Source organism: Diadema setosum, chromosome 12 (genome assembly GCF_964275005.1).
Source record: "Diadema setosum chromosome 12, eeDiaSeto1, whole genome shotgun sequence".
Taxonomy (NCBI): Eukaryota; Metazoa; Echinodermata; class Echinoidea; order Diadematoida; family Diadematidae; genus Diadema; species Diadema setosum.
This window is the reverse complement of record NC_092696.1, coordinates 37,194,751-37,221,603: the sequence shown is the minus strand read 5'-3', so window position 1 is coordinate 37,221,603 and position 26,853 is coordinate 37,194,751. Positions and strand designations below refer to the sequence as shown.

Sequence of the window (26,853 nt, the reverse complement as noted above, 5' to 3'; positions counted from 1 at the left end):
GAGACATATTGAGGGATAGAGACATAAATAGAAAGATGGAGGTAGAGAGAGACATACCGAGAGATAGAAACATATAGAAATATAGAAAGATATAGAGAGATAGACGGAGATAGAAACATATTGATTTATAGAGAAATATAGAAAGATAGAGGTAGAGAGAGACATACAGAGAGATAGAGACATACAGAGAGATAGAGAAGTATAGAAAGATAAAGGGAGAGAGGGACATAGGGAGAGATAAAGGGAGAAAGAGAGGTAAATATAGAGGGGGAGAGAAAGGAGCAATATGGGAGAGAAGAGGAGAGAGTGTGTTTGTGTGTATGCGAGAGTATACGTACTTTGTTTTGATATGAGGAAGTAAGGTCACCTGTATTGGGTAAAGATGAAACACCTTACGCACTTTTCGTTTGGTAGTTTTGATGTCGAGGGAAACTCCACGAAAGGAATTTTCTTCTATTGTACTATAAGCCACGTTTATGTCGCATTAAAAAACAAGAAACACTCTATAAGTTGCCATGTCATGTCAAAACCTAGCGTACAAGACAATATTTAAATAACAGGTAATGTCATGTAAATATGTATTATTGCTGTACTTAAGTGACTTCATATGTTTGAAACAATGACTTGACTTGCAATGATTTTGCGATTAATATGTGGGTACGATTAAAATGAATTGAATTGAATTGAATGAATGTTCCCCAAAACAAAGTGTGTGAGAGAAAAACCGTGATGAATATCACATGTTATTTTATTTGTAATGTATATTGAATTGACTATATTGAATGGGATAGTTACGGAAATTCACAAGTGGCAAGCGGTCTCCTACAATGGAAGCCAAAAGAGCGTCTATTCTCTGAAATAACCATTGAAGGGTCACAGAAGCCACAGAAATATTGTCAAAGCGTGGCTTTAGTGGCGTGTCTTTCTTAGTTACAAGTCTCATCAATTACTGAGAACATGAGGAAATACAAGCAACCTTTCAGTCTTTACGGAGCTCATCATCAAACAAGGGTTGATACTGTAGTAGCGCTCATGAATTCGCCTTCTTACCTTTTCTACACTTATTGGGTATTAACCAATAGTCTCCTCCCAGACCGTTATCTTGGACGCTTAACTTTCTCTAGTTATCACTTGTTCGTGACAATTCGCCAATCACTCTGCGCTATACGTCTCGTGTCAAAGCGATGGCCTTGTTCCACCCTGTAAACTGGTATCATAGACCGGTACACAGCATGCGAATGTAGGCAAACTATCACCCTCTTTGATCTTTCCGAAACGAAAAGAAGCTCTATGGGATGTTGAAGCCAAATTAGTCATAAAAGACATTCCAGGAAGGTTATAAAGGTAGCTGCAGCGCTGACGATCTTACGAGATAATCCAAAGTGGTGTAACCACTTTTATCTGAAGCTTCACTTTGAGATTGTTACATAGTATTCTAATACCAACATAAGGAATAGAAACTATGGGATCCAAGGGAAAAATACGTCAAATATTAACCCTGCCTCAAGAATTCCTGGAGGGCCTTGCACTACATTGGCGTTGAAAGTCATAAATATCACTGAAGTATGTGTTGCAAAACGCTTGTTCATCGGCAGAATCTCATGAACCTGCCTGACTTTAGTTACCTATAGGGAACGATATTTCTCCTTTTAAACAACAACTTCAAATTATCATTCATTATTCATTTATTAGATTATTCATTTTTTTTTCGCTAAAAATACATTGTATTCCCACTTCGATTGGTAACTGTTTTAACTCAGCCTTAAAATAGAACCTTAAGAACCTCATATGATAGTAGCAACAATGGAATGTTTGTAATGCGGCAAGACAATCTATTTAATCCATTCATGTAACAATAATTGTCGATGAGCTGTATGAATATTTATCGTCTAGTATGCACACGTCTTCTTCGACTGGTTACAAGAAATCCTTGTATCTTGTATAATCTTTCAAGCATTTGAGAGCTGTACAGAAATTACCGCGACTGTAAATAAAAATCACTACAATGTCAAGCAACACATTTGGAAGTATGTGTACTTTCAGATTTTGACTTCCACTCACGTTGGAGTAATAATTCTTGAGGTTGGCCTCTAGTGTTATTTTTTTTTCTTTCATCAACAAGTTTCCATTTTGCCCAGGGTTTCCACTCCACTACCTTGCTGCATCTCCAAGCTTTCTTTTTTGACAGATTCGTCTTCGAAAAGTTTTCAGAGTTTTCACTGAGATGGACAGCCACCTTGTCTAATCCCATTCTGTTGACTCCTAGTTTCATCGAAAATTGCAACAGACTTAGGATTACCGTTTTGAAAATGGGAAATAGATCGGAATTATTTAGTCGGGCTGTGCTTTAAAATGTTAAAGTTTCATATCGGCGTTTCAAAGATGATTTAGAAGAAATTGGGAAAAGACCGAGAGAGCATTGTTTAGACCAGAACAACTGAGGATGCATTAAAAATGGATTGATTTGAATTCATACCCGCAATGTCAAAGCGGTTGAAATGATACAAATTACTTATCATAAGAAAGAGGGTCCATGACTTTTCATTTTAAAAGACAACATTACCAAATCTATTCACGAGAGATTTATGTGTCTCTTTAGATTACAGCGGCTGGCAAAATGAACGACATATGACCCCATAAAATTCAAATACAAAATGTATGACATGGAACACATTTCCCAAATTGCACCATGGATGTTCACAAGGGAATGCTCAGAATGTGAAATAAAATGACTGGCGCTTATTTTTCACCTCATGAAATATAGGGTAGGGCATTAAAGTATATTTTAGGAGCATATGGGAGCTGACTTTAAAGGAATGGCGTAGATTGATCAATACGATATTTTTAATTAGAACACGAAAACTATTACTCGTGCTCTGTCGCTGAAATCTACTACGATTTCAGCTGCATGAAACGACGAGAAAGATATTTGCAGCTGATATTCTTGAAATGATGTGTGGTTAGAAGCGGTTTAAGGTGCCTCGCTGATGCAACGGCAGACAGGAGAAATGATAACATTGTACAAATATGGATGGGCAATTAGTAGCTCAGCAGCAAAAGTCTGCAAGGGGAATGCTGGTTGCTGGTGATAGTGGAAATTGTAGTCCACTGGCGAATCACAATCATTTGGAGAAGATAACATCATTATCTAAAAGAGGACATTTTCCAAAACGTAAAAATGGCAACAGATTATTAAAAAGTCGACTTTCCATAGGCCCTATAATTTACAATGCTAGGATTAATATCATTTACAAGTGAAAACCAGGCTTAATCGATATCCTAGTACAGTTGACTATACTAGAAAGGGTTTTGTGTATTGCTTTCGATTTAAAAAAAAAAAAAAGATGAATGAATATTTCAATTTTTTAAATCTTTCATTTGTGGAAAAGATACGTTTTTAATTTAAAAATTCCAATAACATCATCTCACAGACTTTAGGAGTAAGATCAGGCAGAGTAAAGGGGGAAAACACCTCAATATCTGACTCCCTTTCAGAATTCAGTGAAGATGTAAAGCCAGTCTTGTGAAAAAGATTAAATCATGTATAACAGCACATGTCTTCCATATTTTGATGGTACATTCTATTGTTTCTATTGTGCATCATATTGTGCAGAAAAATGACATCGTGTATTGGTACATCAGATTGTAACTATGCAAACCATGGAAAATGAGCAGGTGTGATCCTCAAACATCGTCTTGTTCATTTGCTTGTTTGTATGTTTGTTTTTTTGGTTTCATTTTCCATCTGAGAAGAGAGTTTGAAAGCCCATATCCAGCTACATGAGCTGGTCTTCCATGAGGTCCAGTTGGATGTGAGGTGCGTCCACTTCACCGGGTTAAACACCCTGCTCTTTGCGATGAATGAATGAAGCGTGATCTTTTACGTGCATTAGTTGTGACTCTCCCACACGCGGGACCTCCATTTTATGTCTTATCCGAGGTACAGAGTGTTCTGCCACTTACTAGAGGGGACGGTATGATTACACACAACATTGGTCAAATAGACTCGGGGATCGAATCAGTATCCTTTGGATCTGGAGACAGATCGACTGAGCCAAATCATCTGCTGAGAGGTGAACTAATCAAACAGCTGCATGTATATTGGATAATTGGGAAGTGGCAAGAACTTTATACAAGCTATCGACTCTAGCCATCTTCCATTACCAATCACGTAACGACCCTTTCAGGTGCTGACTAACATTTTCTTTTTCCATTTGACTCCATGTTTAAAGCATGGAGCTGCTACAAGTAGCTCCATCTCCAAAGGATGTATTGACCTCGAAAAATGTGCTTTCATTTGACGACCACTTTGTTTTCTTGAGTCCAGGAACTGCGGCATTCTTTATTTCACACAAGGCTGATGATGTTACAAAGGGCTACCCTGAATGTATTTAATGTATACTTAGCTCAGGTCCATGTGTACGAACCTACGAAGCCCGACTCATGAACACAAAGACTGTATCACTCCTCATTACATCAATACATTCAAACCTGTCCTTAGCGACCGCCTGTCTATAACGGCCACCTGCCGTATATACGACTGAAAACAATTCCCTCTGAAAGAAAAGGCATGTTAAAGAACCTCTCTTTGGTGGCCATCTGTCTATAACGGCCATCTTTTTTGTCTCCCTTGGGTGGCCGCTATAAACAGCTTTGACTGTATAATTTGGATACCCCTTTATAAAAAAAAAAAATAAGGAAAAACCTGGTTGAGCCAGGCTTTTTCCTTATTGCAGTGCCCGATAGTAATATTAACAAAGACAATAAACATGGCACAACTAAGGCAATAATCCGTGATTTGTTTTGATTATCATTTTGTTCATTTGGCTCGATATATTCATGAAGTGAAAGCACTAGTATGATATGAAGGACATACGAAGGAATTTCACCAAAAGAAAAAGAGATCTGGGACATCGAAAATTGTAAAGTTGGCCTTTGAATAACAGGATGGCTAAAACTATTGAATTGCTTTGTTCTCTAGCCAGGAACTAACAGCAAAGGAAGAAGTTTAGACTGACTAATCACCAAGTACAAATCCTGATTCGCAGGAAGAAATAGTTTGGCAGCTCTAACTCTATTGAATAAATTCCAAGTACAGCCCCACCTCACTTGCCTTGCACAACATGAATATGATTTGTCCAACAGCAATTATCTACGCAGTATTCTGCAAAATAAGAAAAAAAAAACCCACCCAAAATTACACAAACAAAGACAACAATTGCAAATCCTTTTCTAATTGGTTGGAGTGAGTTGACGTCAAGGGATGGGATGACGAACATTCGACCATTGACACCCGATTTTGACACAAAATTGCAAATTTTACTTCTGTCACTCGACGGACTAGTCTCGGAATTTACGTCACAATGATGTCTGAAACGCGCATGCGCCCCGCCAATTCATTAAGATTGATTACTTCTGTGGCCGGTGCGCGTGGGTGAAATTATGGCACACCGGAGCGGGAAACCGTTTGAACATTAGACAAATGTAAAAGTAACGGACAGAAATTGAACGAAAATCTCCAAAGCGATTTGAGTAGGTAAATCAATTTGCTTCAATACCACTTTGTCGGTAGACTCAGACGCACTTTAGAAGTTTCGTCGCAGACGAATGGAATCTGTTGGGTATTATGTTTGTTTTCTTTTGGATTATCGCAGTCACTTTCGGCTTTCGTCTCTTATTTCAGAGAATAAAATTCCTGATATTATGACGGAGAGCCTCTATTTTACAACGCAATTACCTGAAATGAGCCGAGTAAACTTTTGACGGAGGCAATGGCCTGAAAAGTCCCTTGATAGGAAACTTTACTTTCAAGAGCTACTCCATTTGCGACGATATTGATATATATGAATCGCTGACAAATGACACTTACAATTAGCATTATATACTTTATCGAAAGCTTTGTAATCTGTCTCTGATCGCTTGAACTTTTCGAATTTCAATTTACATCTGGAGGTGATTTTGTTGAAAGCAAAGCGTCACAGGTGATCAGTGTTTGGTCGTTATTCTTGTGGGTAGGTGTATGTATCAATTACATATCTCTGAACCAAGGATAACAAGAAAGACAGCTATACTTCAATCCTCCTTTTAATGGAAAAATATAGATAAGCGCTATGGCATTATAGTGGATAAGACTCCGGACTCCCGATCGGAGGAACCGAGTTCGATTCCCGCGCAGTGCTTACGTCCTTGGACAAGATGTTTTTACCCACCATGTCCTTCTCGACTCAGGTGTATAAATGGGTACCTGGAAACTCTATACTTATAGGGTAGTAATAATGGCAGGGCCCTCTGGTAGAGCAGTGGCAACACTGAAGAGGCTACCCTGGGAAAATAAAACCTTATTGTTATTATTGTTATTATTATTATTATTATTATTATTGTTATTATCATTATTATTATTATCATTATCATGATGATGATGATGATGATTATTATTATTATTATTTCTATTTTTTCTATTATTGATAATGTTATTATTATTATTTTTATTATGGTGGTGGTGATGATGATGATGATGACGATTATTATTATTATTATCATCATTTATAGATCGTTTGAAACTACTGGGTGCCAGACCCGTACATATCATCGAGAGATTTAAAAAAAAAAAATCCTTCGCAATGATGTTTGACATCTGTGGAAGGAATTCAAACGATCCTTGTCATGTAGATGTACGATAGGAAAATCTTATTTGAAATGCTTTCACTTTTATTTTGTCTTCTCGTCAGCATTTGTCATGACCAAACAAGTGAACTAATCAATCCAACCCTAAAATTTTCGTCCAAAATCCAAAATTGTAGCCGGTCGCTGCACAGATGGGCGTGAGCAGGCACGCCTGTGTAAGCCGCAAGAACGCTCACATCAGATCCTGAACTGCCACCACATACATAACCCATGGGCCGGTGTGCCGTATTAATAAGGGCGGATGGATTCAATATTGAAGGGGGGAACAATCCCGACGGCGGGATCTAAAGTTTCCCCCCCATGGGGGAGTGCTTAATCCGTTGTACTGATTATGATAATGGTCTCTCTGTTTGTCCAAGGGGTAAGCAGCCTCCCCGTGTCCTGCTACGGGTTAGCTCTAGAGTCCTACCCGAGAAGCTCGGGGTATTTGGGGCGAGAGTCGCCGAAAAGGAGGGCAATGGAAGGGATCGAAAGCCGAGCTGAAAAGAAAGGGGGAGGGGGAAAGATACAATGCAAGAAAACGAAGGGGTACAGGGTGAGTTGTTGTATGCAGTGGGTCGAATGGTACAGCACAAAGTTTTATTTTTGTTTAAATCATTATACACTGGGGCTAAAAATTACAATTCGAGAAGTGCGTCTGAATATTCATCAGAATATCGTGCTTGCAGCATTTATCATTTTGAAGTATCTGTATAGACCTAATTACGTAAATTCGAGTGTCTTTAGGCTGTTGTGTGTAATTTTTGTTTTTGATATGACATGCATCAAGCTATCACCATAGTTATAATGACTGTCATGACTGTATAATCATTATCGTGCTGTATCATCAGGATCGCTTGTTCTTCTTAATGAGATGATTCGATATACGAATTATCAATGCAAGAATTGTGTTACATCGATCAAGAGAATTAATTTTAGCAAGGCAATAGAAGTCTAAATCACTCCTGATTTCAGGAAGTAAAGTATGTATAAATGGATTATCGAATCGATTTTTCTTTCTTCAAAGCATCCTATTTACCTGATTTTCAAAGAAATTCCCGAAAGTCTGAACATAAAATGCCGTTGAATGTAAAAAAAAAAAAAAAAAATGGCCGGATACTCTGCGATGAGCCTTGAAAATGATTCTACAACAAACTAAAGTAGGACGTGTACGAGTGAATTTTTCTTTTTTTTTTTTTTACAGCCTTATGAAGTACCCCTGATCTATGATAGAAAACACAACTAACATCGGCAATTTATAATCCCCTCCATTATTTTCACGGACGAGAGAAAATTCCTCTCGCCTGACTCATCGTTGTCAATGACTCCAAAGTTAGGATTGGAATGATCGGGTATTGTCATTGTCATTAACATGTCTGCTGGATAGAGGGGGAGAGGAGTAAAGGTGGGTGTACATAGAAGGGGGGGGGGGGTAAAACGAGGTAAGGGGGAGAGGGTAAAGAAGTTTTAAGGATGAAACATGGCGGAAAGGACTAAATAAGTAGGTAAATTGACGTTAAGTTAACTGTGCATTACGTTGGGGAGTAAATAGGGAGAGGTAAACTGCCACAACGTGAAGAGTTTAAAGGGATGGTACAGTACTGGTGGAGATGAGAATTGGGCTTTTATCTTTTTGCGAGATACCAAGAAAACACTTGTGAAATAGTACAGAGCGTACCATTTTAAGAGGAATTCAAAGTTTATTTGATGAAAATCGGGTTTGAAATAACTGAAACATCCAAAAACAAAGTAAAACAAAGCGATCGTAATAAAGTGTGGGTCCCACACTTATTAGTATCACTCAGTTTGGATATCTCAGCCACTTCAAAACCAATTTTCATCAAATTAACTTTGAATTCCTCACAGAATTACATGCTCTTTCATATTTCATAAGAGGTTTCTCATTATCTCACCCAAAAATGTTAGAAACCTGAAATTAGGTCTCAACCAAAACAATACGATTCCTTTAATCACAAAACGGGCTAAGCGCCATTTTTAAACGTTTTAAACCAAGTCCATCATCAGATAGAGGAAGATAAAACTTCGCTTATTGTGTTAATGGAAGTCTGCCGTAGTGTGGTGCACAGGAATCGAGTGAAGGAACATGTCGATCAGCATCTCAATTTACCTTCTCTTTAATTGCAATAGTGATAATGTATGAGATATCTTACACCACATCAATAAGTGTCTCGTCTGTAAGGGTGAAGAGTTCTACAACATGCCGCTTTATTCGTGTCAGCCTTAACAGGAGGGTTCAGCAAACTCTTTCCAGACTCGAGAGCTGTAAGAAGCGAATCAACTCTTCATGTTTCATGTGCCATGTCGATCATGCGTGGAATGTTGTCATAAGCGCCTTCGGAGATGTAGGACCAAGGTGCAACGAACCTTACATTTTACCCCAAGGCCCCTGTGGTCCTATCTGACAGGTGACTCGCTATATACCCTTCGTTCGACAACAGAGCAAACTCAGCCGCGTACTTCGATTTGCGGCAGAGGCCCGCAGGGTCTAGAGCTTCGAGTCTGAGATTAACTCCATGACATTCTCTAACGTCATCATGAACGATATCATGTAGAGATCGATTTACAAGACTAGACGAGAAGTCCTACGATGGAAAAATTAACTCGAAATATCTATTTATACCCATTTTCAACAATTACAGTTCGTTATTCCAAAGGTTCGTTATTTCACAGGCTCTTAATCGGAAAATGAAATAAAGTGCGTTATTCCGAAGGTTCGTTACCTCGAAGGTTAGTTAATTCAAAAATGAAATAAGATTGGTTGTTCCGGCGGTTCGTTAACCCAAAATGAAACAAGGTTCGTTAATCCCAAAATAGAAAAAAAAAAAAGGCGCGATATTCCGAAGGGTCGTTAATCCGAAATTAGCTTCGTAATTCTGAAGGTTTGTTACTTCACACCTTCTTTCATTTTGGGAACAATGAACCCTTGGAATTGCGAGCATCACCTGTTTCAATTGTGTGAAAGAGTGCATGTGATGCGGGGAAAACAGTGTCATGCTAATATACACTGACTTCGGAATGGAAAAGTGGGCACACAAAAAAAGTTCAAGAATTTTAATGGAGGAATGTTTGTTTTGTCCCAAGGAAATTTGCGCAAGAAACAGGCAGGGGTGAGACACTTACATGATCTATGGCATTTTCCTTGAGAGCGAGAGAGCTCTGTTTATTCTAGAATGACTTTCGGGTCTTGGGAAGTTTCAAACCGCATCATTTTGGTTTCGCGACGGTCCCAAAGTCTTGGAAACAACTGTCCAATTTTATCGGTATCTTGGTGACGCATTCCTACACTCCCGGACTAGCGCGTTGTACCAGCAGTGCCAGTAGGGGTGTGTCATGCCAGGTGTGGTGGCTAGCTTGATAAACATTACACTGTGCCAAATATCTGCAACTTACTTCCAATACCTTTCACGCTGGTCTACGGAACTCCCCAAAGATGTTGTCCATGGGTGATGTTCGTTATTGCGAAGGTTCCTTAATCCGGAAATGACATTAGGCTACTTATTCCTAAGGTTCGTTATTCCAAAACACACTAATTCCGTAACGTAGATCTTCGTTAATCCGAAAATGTAATAGGAATTCTTAAATCTGAACATTTACTCCGCATGTCCGTTAATCTGAAAATGAAATAAGGTTCATGAAGCCGAAAACGGTATAAAAAAAGAGACGTACAAACGAACCTTCGAAATTACGAAAAATATGATCATGATTATGATTATAGTTATGGTTATGATTATGATTATGATTATTATGATTATTATTATTATTATTTTACCGAACGTTCGGGATAGTAAACGTTGATCTCTGGTTTGTCAACTGAACCTTATTGTTGGAAAGCTTTTAATGAAAGTTGAGATATGTTGTGGTATAATTTATGTGCTTGCCTCGAAGAAAATATTAATGGAATTATTGCGAAAGGTAAATGGCATTTGGTGAAATCGTGGGTCGTGATTTGTTTGATAAAAGTTTGTACATTCTGGTTATCTTTATTTGTACAAAATATTGTCATTGTGAAAGAAATCGTGGATTCGAGGCCTCATCAAAGAATTGCAGCTAATCGCAAAACCTTTTACTTCAATACGAGACGCAGTTGGAAATTGTAAACCTTGTTTTTGTATTCAGCCATTTATTTTTTTTTTATTTTTTTGTGTGCTAAGATCATACTCTTTAATTCTGGCAGAAATTGTACTCGTAACACTTTCGCATAATCTGTATCTCAGTGCCAATCTGTAACATTATTTTCCAAAAAAAGAGAAGAGAAGACTTAGTATAATATCATTAACAACAGTTCCATTGAGGTTAGTAGCAACATATCTGAACAGGAATATTGGTGAAATTGGGGTGATGTTTGTTTTCCGAAGGTTCGTTAAAGGGATAGTATAGCTTTGGTTGAGACGATGGATTTAGATTTCAACTTTTTTCTTTCTTGCTGAGATATAAAAAAAAAGTAAAATAAAAAGTGGTCCAAATAAAAGGTGGGTCCCACTTTTTTGTTGTTGATATTTCATCCACATCCAAACCAATTTTCACCTGATATAAGCTTTGAATTCCTCGTAGAATATTATGCTCTTTCATATTTCATAAGAAATTTTTCATTATCTCACAAAGGAGTTGAAAAATTAAAGCCCCATCTCAACCCAAAACTATACCATCCCTTTAGTCTGAAAATGAAATAGGTGGGTTATTCCGAGGTTTTCCCTATTCCTATAGGTTCGTGAATCCTAAAATTATAAAGGGTTCGTTAATTCGAACATTTTGTCACATATTTGTGCCGTTATTCCGAAGGTTCGTTATTCCTAAGGTTTGTTGATCCGAGAAGGGAATGATGGTCGTTATTCAGAAGGTTCGTAATTCCGAATGTTTGTTAGTTGAACATTGTAATAAGGTTTGTTAATCCAAAATTGAAATAATGTTCGCTTATCAGAAAATGAGACAAGGTTCTTGAATTTGAAAATTGAATAATCTGTGCAAGTATGGCACATCCTGATGATGATGATAGAAGAGAGAGTGTGTGGCATACATCATTGCTTGATGTCCTAAAACTACAACATCGAATTTTGTCATTGAATGAGGTTTATTTCATTTTCGGAAGTAAGGACCTCATTTCATTTTCGGATGAATGAACCTTTTTAACTTTCGAATTAACAAACCTTTGGAATAACGAACTCTCGGAATTAACTACCTATAACCGAAAATTAGGTACCAGCTGCGTGAGCTGATGTATTTTTTATCCTTTCTGTCGGCGGTTTGCGAAAGAATGAGGTTTAATTTGTCTAACGGAATTAAAGCATTTTGCCATTCATTTAACTTACCATATTTTCTAATCTCAATACCAAAGCAGCAAGCAAAGTACCGGAAATGATGACTAAATTCTTTTTTTTTTTTTTTTGATCGAGAATTTCGGGAAATAGAGGATAGGATGGAGTCTATAAACTCACATCTGTCAGGAGTAAACTCACTCTCGTAAATCTCCTTTACAGCGCTTTGGCCTAGAGAGAAATACTTTGTCTTGTTTGGCAGTAAAATTTGAAATGAATGGACGTTCTCTATCACAGAATCACCTCGGGACGTTTTACGTTGCAGACGACTTGTCATTTGAAACAGTTGGCTTAAATACCCAACTTCCTTATAGTTTCATGCCAGGCCGTTTGTATTCAACATTCCAGCTATAACTTCCAGGACATTGAATGGTTATCGAAATAACCACCAATGTCCTTTGTCAGCTTAGAATAATTCCGTGCAGTCAATATACACCTTTGTTAGCCCCTTTGGCGACTTTTTGTTTAATCCTATAAACAATGTGATATAAATACATCATTTTATCTTTCAATGTAAAACTACTCACAATCTAAAGAAGTCTATTATGTTAAAATTGCTTAGACTCTATATTTCGTCAATAACCAGATTTTAACCAATAAATAACCAATATATATATATATATATATATATATATATATATATATATATTTATGAAGGGTTTGTTTGCAAAAACCGATAAGTCCATATTTGCCAAATGGAGATATTTGCGATTAAAGGTCAAGAAAAATAAAGAGAATAATAAGAAAATATGTGCTTCTTTTGACCATAACTTCAAAAATGTACCTTTATGTAGTGACCAATATATCATTTAAAAGGTATTATTTTGTACTTTATTACAAAGACCGTACTTCAAAATCTTCAAAAATGGACTTATCGGTTTTTGCAACCAAACTCTTCATATATATATATAATTACATATATATATTTATATAAGCAAAGGTAGAATTTTTAGGTCAGATTTATGAAAATGGGGGCGCGATTCATTGATCTATAAGTAAAAAAAAGCTAATGAAGAGTCCTGCATTGCTGTGAATTTATGAAGCAAGTCATAATGAAGTGAGTTTGAAATATATTTAAAACGATTGCTGTACAGGGGAACTGATACCAAACGAAGTTTTCCATAAAAAATTCGAGTGGACCCTTTTAACATTTCGGAAAAGTGTGATTTACTCGAACGAATACAACCGTTTCACACATTATATCATGTGAGCGAGTTGCAGTGTAGAATAAAAATAAATAAGTTGTAGCTTCGAAGTAGGCTAAACTAGATCAAGAGTAATTGCCCGGGCTTTTCTGTATGAGTGTTTGTTTTGGCGCGCTGGGTAGGAAACTATCGGGTGATGGATGGCGACTGGGCCGTGATCGTCTGCGCGGACATATCAAACAACAAATTAGGCATTCCGGCCCCCTGAGGACACACCCACGAGATAAGACCGGGGTGAGTCATCGACCAACCAAGCCAAGGATCAACTTATTTATCTCACTGCCGGGTTCAAGCTCACTTAAGCAACGCTTGACTGCAAAGTTCACTTTAAAGTTATGATTCTTGCATAAATAGTGCTCTCTTTCCCTGTTTTGCAGTATTGTCTTGATCACTCTTGAAGCTAGAAAAGGTATCTTGTTAAACTTTGACAGTACTGCTGACTAGTATTAAGATAACCGGAGCGAAATAGTAATAATATCCCAAAGGTAATTTAACTTAAGGAGACTTTCGGATGATTTTCAGACTTTTACAACTAAACACCTATAAATTGGATAAACACTGGATGATGAGTTTCAGCATTTATAGTGTTTGGGATGAGGAGTAAAGATGTTTTCAAAATTATTGATAACAAATCAGAGAATGATGACATAGCAGCTTCACATAATAATGCGTGATTTGGTGCTCAAGCTACGAAGCACAATAAAAGAAGAAAGCATGCATAAATTTTACCCTTATTATCACTATTACTATTATTATTATCATTAGTATTATTGTTGTTATTATTATCATTATTATTATTGTTATTATTATTATTATCATTATTATTATTGTTATTATTATTATCAAAACTAAAAGTCATATGTCTGGAATACGGGCTAGGTGTAGCGGGATATAAGAGAAAAAAAAAATCAAAGCTAAAATCGTGTGTCCTAAGGACGGCAATTAAGGATAGAAACTTATTATTTCTTTGTCTACTAACTCAGGGTCTATGACACGTCCTCCATTTCCGATAGCAATGATAAGCATCATTTACCAAATCAATTAATTTCCTCTCTAGACATTACATACTGATGTAAAATCAAGCATTAAAACTACATTTAGGCAGGGCATTACTCCCACATATTTGATCTAACGGAACCGAGAATCCCTAACCATATCCATAGCCATATCCATAGCCATAACTATTAAAACCATAGCCATAACCATAACCATAACCATAATCATAACCATAACCATAACCATAACCGTAACCATAACCATAACCATAACCATAACCATAACTATAACTATAACTATAACTATAGCTGTAACTATAACTATAACTATAAGCACAACCACAACCACAACCATGGTCCCAAAAGTTGACTAAACTCTGGCTTTGTACTTTGTATGCTTATCTTTAAATTTGTATGTGCTTGTATGATAAAGCTGCCTTTTCTTGCCATATATATATATGTGAAACACATGAAATCAAAGCATCGACATTTCTATGTAGGCCTATGCTTGCGGAACGTCTCATTCACAAACAGGATTCAGTCACACTCATAATCCACATTTCTGCGAATCTCACAATGTGAATTTTGATCAGCACCCTAGGAGATTTTCACCCCAAATTTCCATACTATGTAGGTTTTCAGTCCTAAATTCCAACATTTAATGTTTATGAAGTGGCGTAGACGATTGTGAATACAATGCAGACCGTGTGAGTTGATTTGGGGAGTTGTTGGTCAGTAAATTGCAAGGTAATGTGGTCAGATGTGGGTACACAAAATTTATTAAGCGAGAAAGCGAAGTTTTAATTTCCGGTCTATCGTTTGATTCTCTTAGAATGGTTTCAGGAGCTTTGTAGGTAAGTTCAATCCCCTCGATAGTAGCACTCTCTCATCCAAAATACCAGAATGGGTGTCTTAAATTGGCGTAATGCTGAGACACGTTTTAACTACCTACGTTTTGAGTTATGAGACACAATTTTCTTGTTTCACAAACATAGTGAAAACAATAATTACCCGATGGACGTTGCAGAGGCAAACGGCCAGAGTTTTTGGATACTTCAAGAGACCGAGTACTTTTATTCAAGACTCCCAATTCCAAGGTTGTTGAACTGCAATTTCTTTCACAAATGCTGCCGTCACGTCTTCAGGTAGGTCCATGTATAGGCAAAAGTTGGAAATTTGCATGATGGTTTACGAATGAGGGTGAGGGTAGAATATTATATTATATCATTGCTATGGTAATATTAGAAGTGCTGAAAAATTCATCAGAGACATCGTTAATATAATAAAAGCACATATACGAAGTTCCAAGGTATTTACATGAAGAATTCTTTTGAGTGGATACTTCTGTTGTTCTTTCCGCAGAATATTATGTCTGTATAATTATGTTTCTTTTTATATTTGTCATAACATGAACCTACTGTTATATTTGATTCCTGTGTATTATTCAAATATATGTCTAATCTTAATTCATTCTCCTTTACATTCCTTTTGATAAAAAAAAAAGGATGAGCAAATTGAATTCTGACTGAAACATCCCCCCCAAGATGGTAAGCTTTTACTATTAACGAAATTAATGCAACATAACGCAACCTGTATCTACGACGTAACCATGCTCCTGTATCTGGCTACTATGTGATAAAAAGTATAGAAAACGATAGATACCTACGAAGGCGCTGTGGCTTAGTGGATAAGATTCGAGACTCCCAATCGGAGGACCCGAGTTCAAATCACGCACGTAAATCCGTACCGAGGAGTCAAGGGGGGGGGGGGTGATCGGCGATAGTCATCACATAAAAGCACGTGTAATAAGCAAACGCGCGCGATGTGTACTTACAAAAATTAAATTAAATGGTAATATGGGCATTTTTGTCTGTAACTTTTTCCTTATTTCTATCGGGGTTTGTGATATTTCTGGAATTACGTCAATTAAAACAATTATCCCCAATTAGCTTAGGGCTTCCATCCGTTTTCATGACCGGGGAGGGGGGCAAAACCTTAGTGATATGTGCGAGGGAGCGGAGTGACATAGCCGGGGGAAGGTGAGGGACGGGGATACCCCTCTCACACGAGAGAGATTTTGCATTTTTAGACCTGTAATTCAGAGATGCACACATTTGGTGAGATATTCGATTTTTGTTTTCTATAAAAGAAGGCAAACAACAAAAACAAAACGAACGCAACACCCCAAAATATTTAGAATAATGTGTGGTGGAGGGTGTGGGATATTCCCTCCCACAAGGGGGGATTTTTGCATTTTCAGACTTGATATTCAGAGATCTGGTGCACCCCTTTGATGAAATACTTTAATTTTTGCTTGTATAATCAAAAAAGTTAAAATATACATATTCAGGGAAATATGCGGGGAAAGTGTGTGTGTGTGTGTGTGGGGGGGGGGGGACAGACATCCCCTCCCGCACTAGGGAGATTTCGCATTTCTTAGACCTGAAATTCAGAGACTTTTTCTATGTTTTTTTTTTTTTTCAAAATACAGGAAAAATAGATATTCAGGAAGATTTTGCGGTGGAGGGTGTGGGGTATCCCACTTTCAGACTTAAAGTTCAGAGATCTGGTGCACCAATTTGGTGACATATTCGAGTAAAAAATAAAAATATACATGTAGCCCACCTCTCGCTCATTCGCACTCGTAGACCTTAGATGGAGAGAGAGAGATGGCAGACTTCTTGTGGTGAAAAGCAAGTCTTGAATCTTTTATTCCGTTATTGACCAAATGAATACTCAAATGATAAAACACAAACAACTTATAAACAAAATCATGTACAACAATTACGGCTCTATGTCAGCACACCGTGTTTACACAACATCTGCTTAGTGCTACCAGCCTGTAATTACGAGTGAGAACTGCTCACTCTGTGTGAAAACAAAACAACATATGTGATATACTCTGTTATTTGTCTGCCTACCCTATTCCCAGCTGTAAACAACTAAATTAATACACCCTTCTTTATTTAGCTGTAAAGCGGTTACTCATTAGGTATATGATTTATAACACAATCTCTCACTGATCCCTTTCCTATCTCTATTACCGATTACATCCCACAGAGCTGTGCGATAGGTAAGAATGCAGTTTTATGTTACATCCATATCAATGCCTATAATTCATCGGCGCTACAAATAAACAAATCATGATTAGTCATAAAATTACAACTCACTTAATCTAACTTCAACATTATTCCAATCAATTTATCCTGCCAACTCCTTATGTAACTAATTAAAAAATGTTTGTTCTTTTGTCTAAGCCATTCTGTTCCAAAACAAATAAAAATCCATATGGAAATAGCCCTTAAACTTATTCCTTCTCACTTCAAAACAATTCGATGACTCAAATGACTGGATTCTTTCAGGCTACATATAATAACACTGACATTTGTTGTAAATTTCTACTACCAATCTGCACTGACTGGTTCTTTTCTAACTTGTCTTCCTGAACTAAAATAAAATAAAACATCTCCTCTCTTTTTCCCAGCACTCTTCGAGATGGCTCCTCAAAAGGAGGAGATAAACTCTCTCGATTTCCCAAGTGGTGTCCAAAACTTAAAACAAAGACTTTGTTTAGGCAGGGGGAAGAAAGTAGCAAGCTATCTACACTGCCGAGGTACAGAGTTATCTCAACCTTGGCGAGAGGCAGGAGAGGAGTGACCAAGACCACATCACATCAACATCCGACCACAGGGCTGGAGAGAGAACCACTGGCTCGCTGGTGTCCATACCAGTGGTTTTCACTCCGGCAGTGGGAGGAGTGTTCACACTCTAATTCTAGTTCCGTCTCCCCCATCAAACTTATATACCTAATAATAATACTTATTTCTGCTGACACCCACAACACACAACTCAATTTCATTAGCGAAAATACAATCCTGTATTATCATATACTGTAACACTTCAAAACTTAAAGAGGAGTATCTAACTTAGAATTGTGTGAGACAGTCATCTATTACTCATCCCTCAACCTGGATTGTCAAATTATGGCACACGGTATCCACACTACACACAATTATAACATTCAACACCAGTCTCAACATATTCCCTCGAGGGACATTCCCGCATACGCTGTCTCATGTGGTGTATTAGTCTTCCCGTGTGAAAGTACCCATATAGCCCATCAAACTGTTATCTTTTCCTCTGCGTATCTTTCTTTGGAGACCACTGAGGTTTCTTTGTCTTGATGGAGTCTGTTAGAATGAAGCGTACACTGACTTTTCTTCACTGCAGTGTCTAATTTTACAATCTTATATGCCCTGACATTGCAATGCACATTGAGTCACATTACTACACTAGCCACATGCATACCATCACTGCATGCACAGACACACATAACAACTCGCAATATTTTCTAGAATAATTATTGAACAGGCCCACATTATATACCCTCCTGTACGCCTCATGGAGTACTGCATTTTTTTATGACAATATGTAACACTGTATACCCTGTAGTTTTAGTTTAACTGAGTTATTGGATAGTTTGTGAAACATATTTGATAACTGACATAATTGTCTCGTTTCCTTCGTCAATTTACAGAGTATACAATATAACCAAGGACATTATTTTCATGAGACAATCGCAAGACACGTAGAGCTTAACTGACCAAGTGGTCCATTTTTAAAGCAATTAATCTACTGGCTATTCACAATGAAACTATATTGGTAATGGCCAACTCGGCTGCATTTATCGAATTTGTAGAATTTCTCAGGCTTGCCATTTATGTCTCAACTTTTGTAGGCTGCGTAGAGTGCTCTCTTGGAATCCATTCTTTTGTATACCTTCAATAGCATCTACTCAGGATAAAATGTCTACTTCTGATGATATTAGTTGCTCACTATTAAAATCTTTACCAAGTAACTGTAGCAAATATACCATAAAATGTTTGAACTCACCTTAGATGGAGAGAGAGAGAGATGGCAGACTTCTTGTGGTGAAAAGCAAGTCTTGAATGCTTTCACCCCGCAGAGGAGATAACAACCCCAAAGAAAGTGTTGGACTCTTCCATTCGAAGATGGGGTGCCAGGGTCAATCTCTGGAGGGGTTACCACTTGCTAATATCTTAGCAATATGTGGGCTTGCCCACATACATATTCAGGAAAACGTGCGGGGGGGGGGGAGGTGAGTGTTGGGAAGGGTATGAGAGTCTTACCCATTTTTCATTAAATATTCGATTTTGATTTCGCATTTTTAGACCTGAAATTCAGAGATATGGTGCAAACTTTTGATAGGATGTTAGATTTTTGTTTCTATCAGAATATTATGAAAAATATAAACTAGTATTCAGGTAAATGTGAAAGGGACGGTGTGGAAGGGGGGGGGGGGTATCCCGCTCCAACACGTTGGAAATTTTCGCATTTTCAGGCTTGAAATTAATCGAGATCTTGTGCACTCCTTTCGTGATACAGTTTATGTTTGTTTCTATGAAAAAAAAAATAAGTGAGAAAGTACCGATAGAAGACTGACGTCAAAAAGACGTTTTGATTTGGTTGAAACTAAAGTCAACTGGGTGCTATATAGTGACCAGAAAATGACGTGATTTTCACGTATTTATCACGTCATTTGAAAGAACTCCTAATGACGTAAACCTTACGTCAGTTTCCATCATATTTATTACGTAATATTAGTAACGTATTACTAAGATGAAAAAGTCAGATTTGAGTCGTAGTGTTCACGTCATATTTACGACGTATAAAAGACGTAAAATTTACGTTGATTTGCAACGTATCTATCAAGTCATATTAGAGATGAGACGTATTAATGACATAAGATTTACGTTGCTTTGCAAAGTATTTACTACGTTATATTAGCGACTAATTAATAACGTAAATTTACGTCAGTTTTCCGACGTACTTGTGACGTCATATAATTATCGAATTTGTCGATGTAAAATTTCAGTTTGCGACATATTCATGGCGTCATTCTGACGTCTAAATATGATGTCTTTTGTACGTCTTCTATTTGAGCAAAAAAATGTCTTGTTGTCGACAGTTTACGACGTCTTTCTGACGACAGCGTCATTATAGCGTCATTCTTTCTTGTCTCTGCTATTAGGGTATAAATATAAGTGTATATAGGCCTACTTTGTGTACTTAAATTTCCTCTTGGTAAGGAATTTAACTTTCAAGGTCAACGCAAATGTCTTTGAAGGAGGAATAAAGCAAGTAGAAGGGATAGAGACATGAGAAAGCAATGGTACGAAACGATTTCGACTTTGAATAAACTCTGCCCGAGCCTCATGAATAATTCATGATTCATAGACAGCGAATTAAAAGTCGCTGACCGCCAATTCAACTGCGGGACCCACATTCGCCAGCCAGAAACTGTGTCGCAGTCGATCATCAATTACGCACGGCCAGCTGAGCTGTCTCCTGCCGGCTGATCACCCGATCCCCACGCTGTTTGATCGTCTGCATTAAGCCCTGACGAGACGAGGGAGTTGAAAACTTCCTTCCGTAATCCGCGTCCCGCCATCGAAAGGACACTAACCACGAGGCGGGCCTTTTTCCTCTCCCCGTCTGCATGTGTCCCACACATTGCGGTCGGCGTAAGCTAGCATTCTTATTGGCCAGAATCGTGTCAGGTTTGAGGAGCTCCCGAAACTCGGTGAGAAGATCGAGTGGCGACGAAGAGTGGAGTCATTCACATCTCACTCAATCTTCACAGTCCAGGATTTCGTTAAAGTGCGTCTGGCAGATTTACTCAGGGGAATTTCTAGAAAAGATATAACTGTAACCCCACCCCCACCCAAAAACAAAATAAACCAAAGCAGAAAAGAAAAACAAAACAAATCAAAACAAAACAAAAAAGCAAGCAAACAAACAAAACAAACAAACCAAAACAAAACAAAATGCAAAAAGCTTGATGTTGTCAAAAGGACAAAAACAAATGAACAAATAAGCAAACCCTGAGTATATGGTGATTTGCTCATGCTAATATACGGTATGGAGGTTAACCTGTTCTTGCCAGCTATTGCAATCGGTCACAATTATTTACCAATTCATTTACCAATTTCTTGAAACCTACTCTTTCGGAAGAGGGGAGGGGGCTTGATCAGCAGGAGATGTTTTCATCACTGTCCTGAAGAGGTTAGATTCATTTATTGTGCCCTCTAAAGTCAATTGAATTGCTCTTACCTATCGTGTCTGATGAGACACGAAAGTAAGTTCACATCAGGTGTAGATAACTCACAAGGTTTGATATAGCGACGACAGCAACAAAGGTGTTATAGCGAAATCTCTTAGTGCTGAGATATTGGTCATCCGGGGACCACTTATCCTCTAACATGCAATATGTAAAGAAACCAAAAGTAGGTTAGTAATCTTTGAAAGTGTATGTAGTAATAGAAGCTTTGGGAAACTGAACGAAAGACAGCCATGCAGCAATCCTACCTTGTATATTTCCTTGAGAGATGTGACCTCCCAGCTTTGCCCAGGAACTCATTCGGAAAATGTTCTCTTGTCAGGTTGCACCTCTGTCTACGTTGTCTACGAGTGGAGACGCCTTTCCTCTCCCGGGCCGCCACGATCAATAGCCCAAATCGAATGAAAGCACGTTCAAACCAGGTCCTTAGAGTTCATAAAAATGTCTTACCTAGCATCAAGCTGGGGAGACACGGTTTTAAGGCGATCGCCAACACCATACATTATTTGACTTTGCACTTCAATAATCCTCGCCACGTTTATCTCGTTCTCATTTCATCGCTTTTTACTTACCACTTTCGTCAACAATTGCGCAAGTTGGATATTAACACGGTTTTCTTTTAGTTTAAGCTTCGATTTGGAAAAAAATGCACCTCACAGAGTTTTCTGCACTTTGTGCCCTTTGTCCGTATATTGCCGTACATACATGCTGTACAACTCTTTTTTTTTTCTTTTCAAAAAGACCACTGCTCTTCTAATTTTCGAATGTAGTTTTGCAAAACAGAAAGAAAAATACCACCTGTATGTAGCAAACTCTGATTGCCGTCCAGTCCTCAACACTCACTAACAAAAACTCAAGAACAAGATACGGTGTTTAGTCACAATAAAATTGATTTTTTTTTTAAAATCCTTCTAAATTAAGGGCTGCTTCATTGATGGAGTTAGCAAAGTAAGACCCAAATTTTGATTATGTTACAAATATACCAAACAAAGCAGATGGATAGATATTGTATGTATTTTATCTTTAATGCAATAATAAACTCGGAGAAGAACTTTGAATGTTATCACAACATTTCATTTGCTTTCGTCAATAGAGTGTTTCAAAATTATCATTTGTGAATATTGCGATATAGATTGAATGATGTCAAATTCATATTCTATATTAAAAGATGCATATTCGACACCTATGATTACATTCATTCAATACCTTTATGTTGTCAACAAGATGGATTAGACAATCGATAGTATGAATAAATCCGAGAAAGTAATAACCTCTTCTAAGACGCACAACATCTTAGCAAGTCACGTGACAACCATGCCTTCCAAGGGTTTTTGACCTTGGCTGTAATATGGATAAAACATACAGTCACTCCAGGGCAAGCTAAAGAAAGATATCTGTCGATTTATCTTTGTTATTTCGCACGATTACGATGTCTGGAATATTGACTGCGTGGCGGTCGATGGCGAGATATTACCCGGAGCTACGTCCAAATGGCGCAAGGGTGCCCGAACCCTTTTAGGATTCAGCGTGGCCACTCGCCCTCTTATTCAACCCTGGTTGATTCTTCCTTGGCCAGGTTGAAAAGTTCAGGATGGCTACAGAAGGCCAAGAAGTGGTTATAGTGTCCTTGCCCTTACCCCATCTCTTGAGATTGTTTTTTTTTTTTGTTTTTTGTTTTTTTTTGTTTTGGTTTTGTTGTGAGCGGATATCTTCGAAGCTTTTCGAAAGAGGAAATGCGGAATTATGATTGATCATTATGATATACGCTTACCTTTATGGGTTGTTTCTTTTCTTGCTGGGAGATGTTGAATATCGTTTGAATCTGTGTAACACTTTTGCAACGCAAACAATTTTCAACCCCTATATCTGACTGAGAGATTAACTTCAAACTAATTTACCATAGCTCGACTTTAGCCGTGTCCGAAACTCCTAAAAGTTACTGTCAGACCATCCAATTTTCAAAATGGCGATATGTTTTTGCTGGCCGGACAGGGCAACTAAATTTCACGATGAATCTTCATATTTCCTTTTATTTTGGGCAACTACTTTTTTTAGGGCCATCAAAAGTTCATATTCGAAGATTTTAGTGGCCAAAACGATCCCCCAAGGAATAAGAGTTAGTGTTGAGCCTTGCTTACACTCACTTATCTCCCTATATCGGTATGGATTTGCATTTGATGATAACAAATCACTTGAAACCCATCACCTCGAAAGTCTGATAATGTCGTTAGATTGTTTTAGATTATGGCATGATTCGATTTTTTTTTCCGTCATATATCCTGCTTGTAATGTAATTTGTAAAAATGTGTGTGTGATTGTTTGTGTGTGTGTGTGTGTGTGTTTGCGTGCGTTGCCTTATGACAAGAATTCAGACAGGTAATAAAGATCAGTGACAGAGACTGTTGTAGGAACCTAGGTCATAGAAAACACCATAGCAACAAGCTCCATTAAAAACGACTTTTTTCACTTTTCAAAAGTTCTCAGACTTTAAAAATTTGTAGTGTGAAGATAAAGGAGATTTTTTTTTTTTTTTTAACAGATGTCAAATTTCTGTCCTAATGGACAAAGTAGTAATGTACCCACTCCTCGTGTAATACAGTCAAACCTGTCTATGGCAAACACCTGTCTATAGTGGCCACCTACAGTACGCGGCTACTCAAAACAATTCGCCCGAGAGATAAGTCATGTTGAAGTCTTTGTCTATATATAGCGGCCACCCTCAGTAGACTGAAAGAAATGGGGCATTGTATTAATTGTTGTATACTGTATTATACAGTAAAACGGCTGTCGAGATAACTTAATGAGTTCCAAAAATTCTCCCAAAGGTTTCAATGTTAGTTTTTGAACAACTGTGACTTGAAAAAAAAAAGATCTGAAATGCAAACATCACAATATAAGTGGGTAATCAGTGGGGACTTTGCATATCCTTGGGCGCTGGCTGGCTGGTCAGCCGGCTGGCGATCCGTCCGTGCTAAAGCGTGCGCGAGCGAAAAGCTGTAAGCACGATTCGTTTGATCATTTTGGCTTCAACTTACCAGAAACTCTAAACTACCCTCCTCTTTAAAATAAGATCACGAATCACAGGTTGTTATAGACAGGTTCTGTAAGCTAGAAAGTGCTAGAGACCCAACAGAAATATGTCTTGACATTTATATTTGATGAATCTTATATTGTCCTCTTACTCACACTTTTACTTGTATACATTGCATTATATAATGCATAAAACCAAAAGGGAAACAAATATCAAAGGTAAAGTAATATCTTGTAATCATAAAAGCTATTAAAGTCATATAGAATTATATATAGTAGACGCTTACGCGTTTCATGTGACACTGTATGTTGCATGGAATATTCCATTATTTTGACGTTTGTAATATATGTTGTTTGGAAATGAAAATAGGAAAAGGGAATATGAATTCATATCTGCGGCTGAAGGTTTAAATTAAAAGACGCGAACGAACTGACCACAAAGAAATCAGTAAAGAACAAAGAAATTTCCCTAAACTTGTTCAAATTTGTTTCACTCATTAATAAGGATCGTTAGATTTGCAGCATGTTGTTTTGACTGGAATGGGAGAGAGGCATCCTTCTCTAGTATACGTGTAATATTAATGATTATGTAATGAATGACCGTAGTTGCATTTTCTTAGAGGAATCACCCACTCCAAACAAACAAACAAACAAACAAACAAACAAACAAACAAACAACAAACAAACAAACGAACGGGGAACCGTAGTACCTCCTTACTTTCAGAGACCAAAAGACGTTGATCGTCATCGATCAGACTGGCAGACTGGCTTATTTTTTTCAACGTCTTCCAAAAAGGGCATTGCCTGAAACCTTTCAGTGATTGTATTACAAAGGTATTTGAACATGCGTTGAACAAACAAATGGTGGATATTATACTTCCTGGTTTCCGTCCTTGGCTATAAGCCGAGTGAAATCAGCTAGCTGAATATCCAACGGATACGAGTAGCGAAATGTTTAAAAAGATTTGTGTCCTTGATATGCTTTAAAAATGTCATGGACGGCACCAGTGACAGTTTCGAAAGAAGAGCATTATTTGCCTAAAAGTTAAGTAAAAATATTACTAAAGATATTTTACTATGATATTCGAAAAGAATTGCATTAATTCATCATCAACAATATAATGAAAGCTAATGAAAATACTATACGTATGCTAACACGCGCGGGCGCATACACACAGACACACTCACTCTCTCACACACACAGACACCCATGCATTCACATACACACACACACACACACACACATGATGAATACACAAAGTCAAGAAGACGAATCGCTCACTCAAATAAAGCAAGATATGACTGTCTACCATTGAAGCTTTTATATCAACTGCAACAGAATGCTTTAACTACCACACTTCTGACTGCGGACATTGTGCACGTATGTGTGTTTACACAGTGCATGGTCATGACATAATGCATTCTTTGCGCCAATTCAGAAAATATAGAGTTTACGTTTATAGTATATACATAGAGTATTTACGTTTTGCTTTTCTTTTCGTGTTTTATTTTTTCTTATTTTCGTTTTCAATCAAGTCAAGGCTAACCGTCAAGACGAGAGGACGTGCACGCCAGCCTCTCTGTGATTATAATAGTACGACCTACGGGTATGTTCGACGAATTTGGCTTCCTGTTTTTCCATCGTTGAGAGGACGGTCTGTTTCTCCTGCTCACAGCTCTGGGTTACACGTGGCCTCATTCTACCCCCTCCAGCCTGAACTTAACCCCCGTGCCCTCCGCAGACGGGCCGCGCGAAATTACCCGTCCGACACATACATACCCGCCTTAACACATTATCGGACAGGTTGTACGTATTGAGGACACTTCAAACAGCAGTCCGCTCCATTAGTCCTCATTCGGTGGCGCCACTGGAGGTATACGCGGCATCACGTGACCTTTGAGTGAGGTGTCGCAATATTTAGTAGACACGTGTCCGGGTTTCTCAACGGCGCCGCCATGTCAGTTTCCTTCTATCTTAAGATTTTGGTTCACGGGCTGTTATTTTTATGAGCACTCGTCTGGTTCAAAACAATTATCGCTCTTTGACATTACACGTATTTCAAAATTATTTCATCCAATTTTGAGGAATGCTTTATCATGTCTTTATATGTCAAATCCACATACGCACACACAGATACATCTATGTACCTTTAATTCCCTGACGTTTCATCGTACATACACGTTTACACATAATGTTGGTTTTGACTGCTCTGTGTCCATTGTGGGGATATCATTTTAGTTCATTGAAATATTTCAGTTTGTATTATACATATAGGTTAGAAAGTGTGTGCATACTTATGACTGAGGGGAAGTACGTACGTGCAATATTTGGTTGTTTTTGTGTGTATATGTGTTTGTGGTACACTGCAAAAAGTCTTGTGTTAAATATGAAACACCGAGCTGGTGTTTAATTTCCGGTGCTCATTTATGGTGTTAGATTAACACCTCCGGGTGTCATTTGAAAATAAGTATTTTTTTTTTTGAAT

General features: G+C 37.8%; 1 protein-coding gene across 1 annotated transcript in view; it reads left to right on the top strand.

The window, feature by feature from the left end:
- The window catches only part of LOC140235926 (signal peptide, CUB and EGF-like domain-containing protein 2), an 81,186-nt gene that overhangs the window by 19,260 nt on the left and 35,073 nt on the right, over nucleotides 1-26,853 (top strand). Inside the window, 1 exon segment of the mRNA XM_072315918.1 lies at nucleotides 880-895. Coding sequence (XP_072172019.1) covers nucleotides 880-895 — 16 coding nt within the window.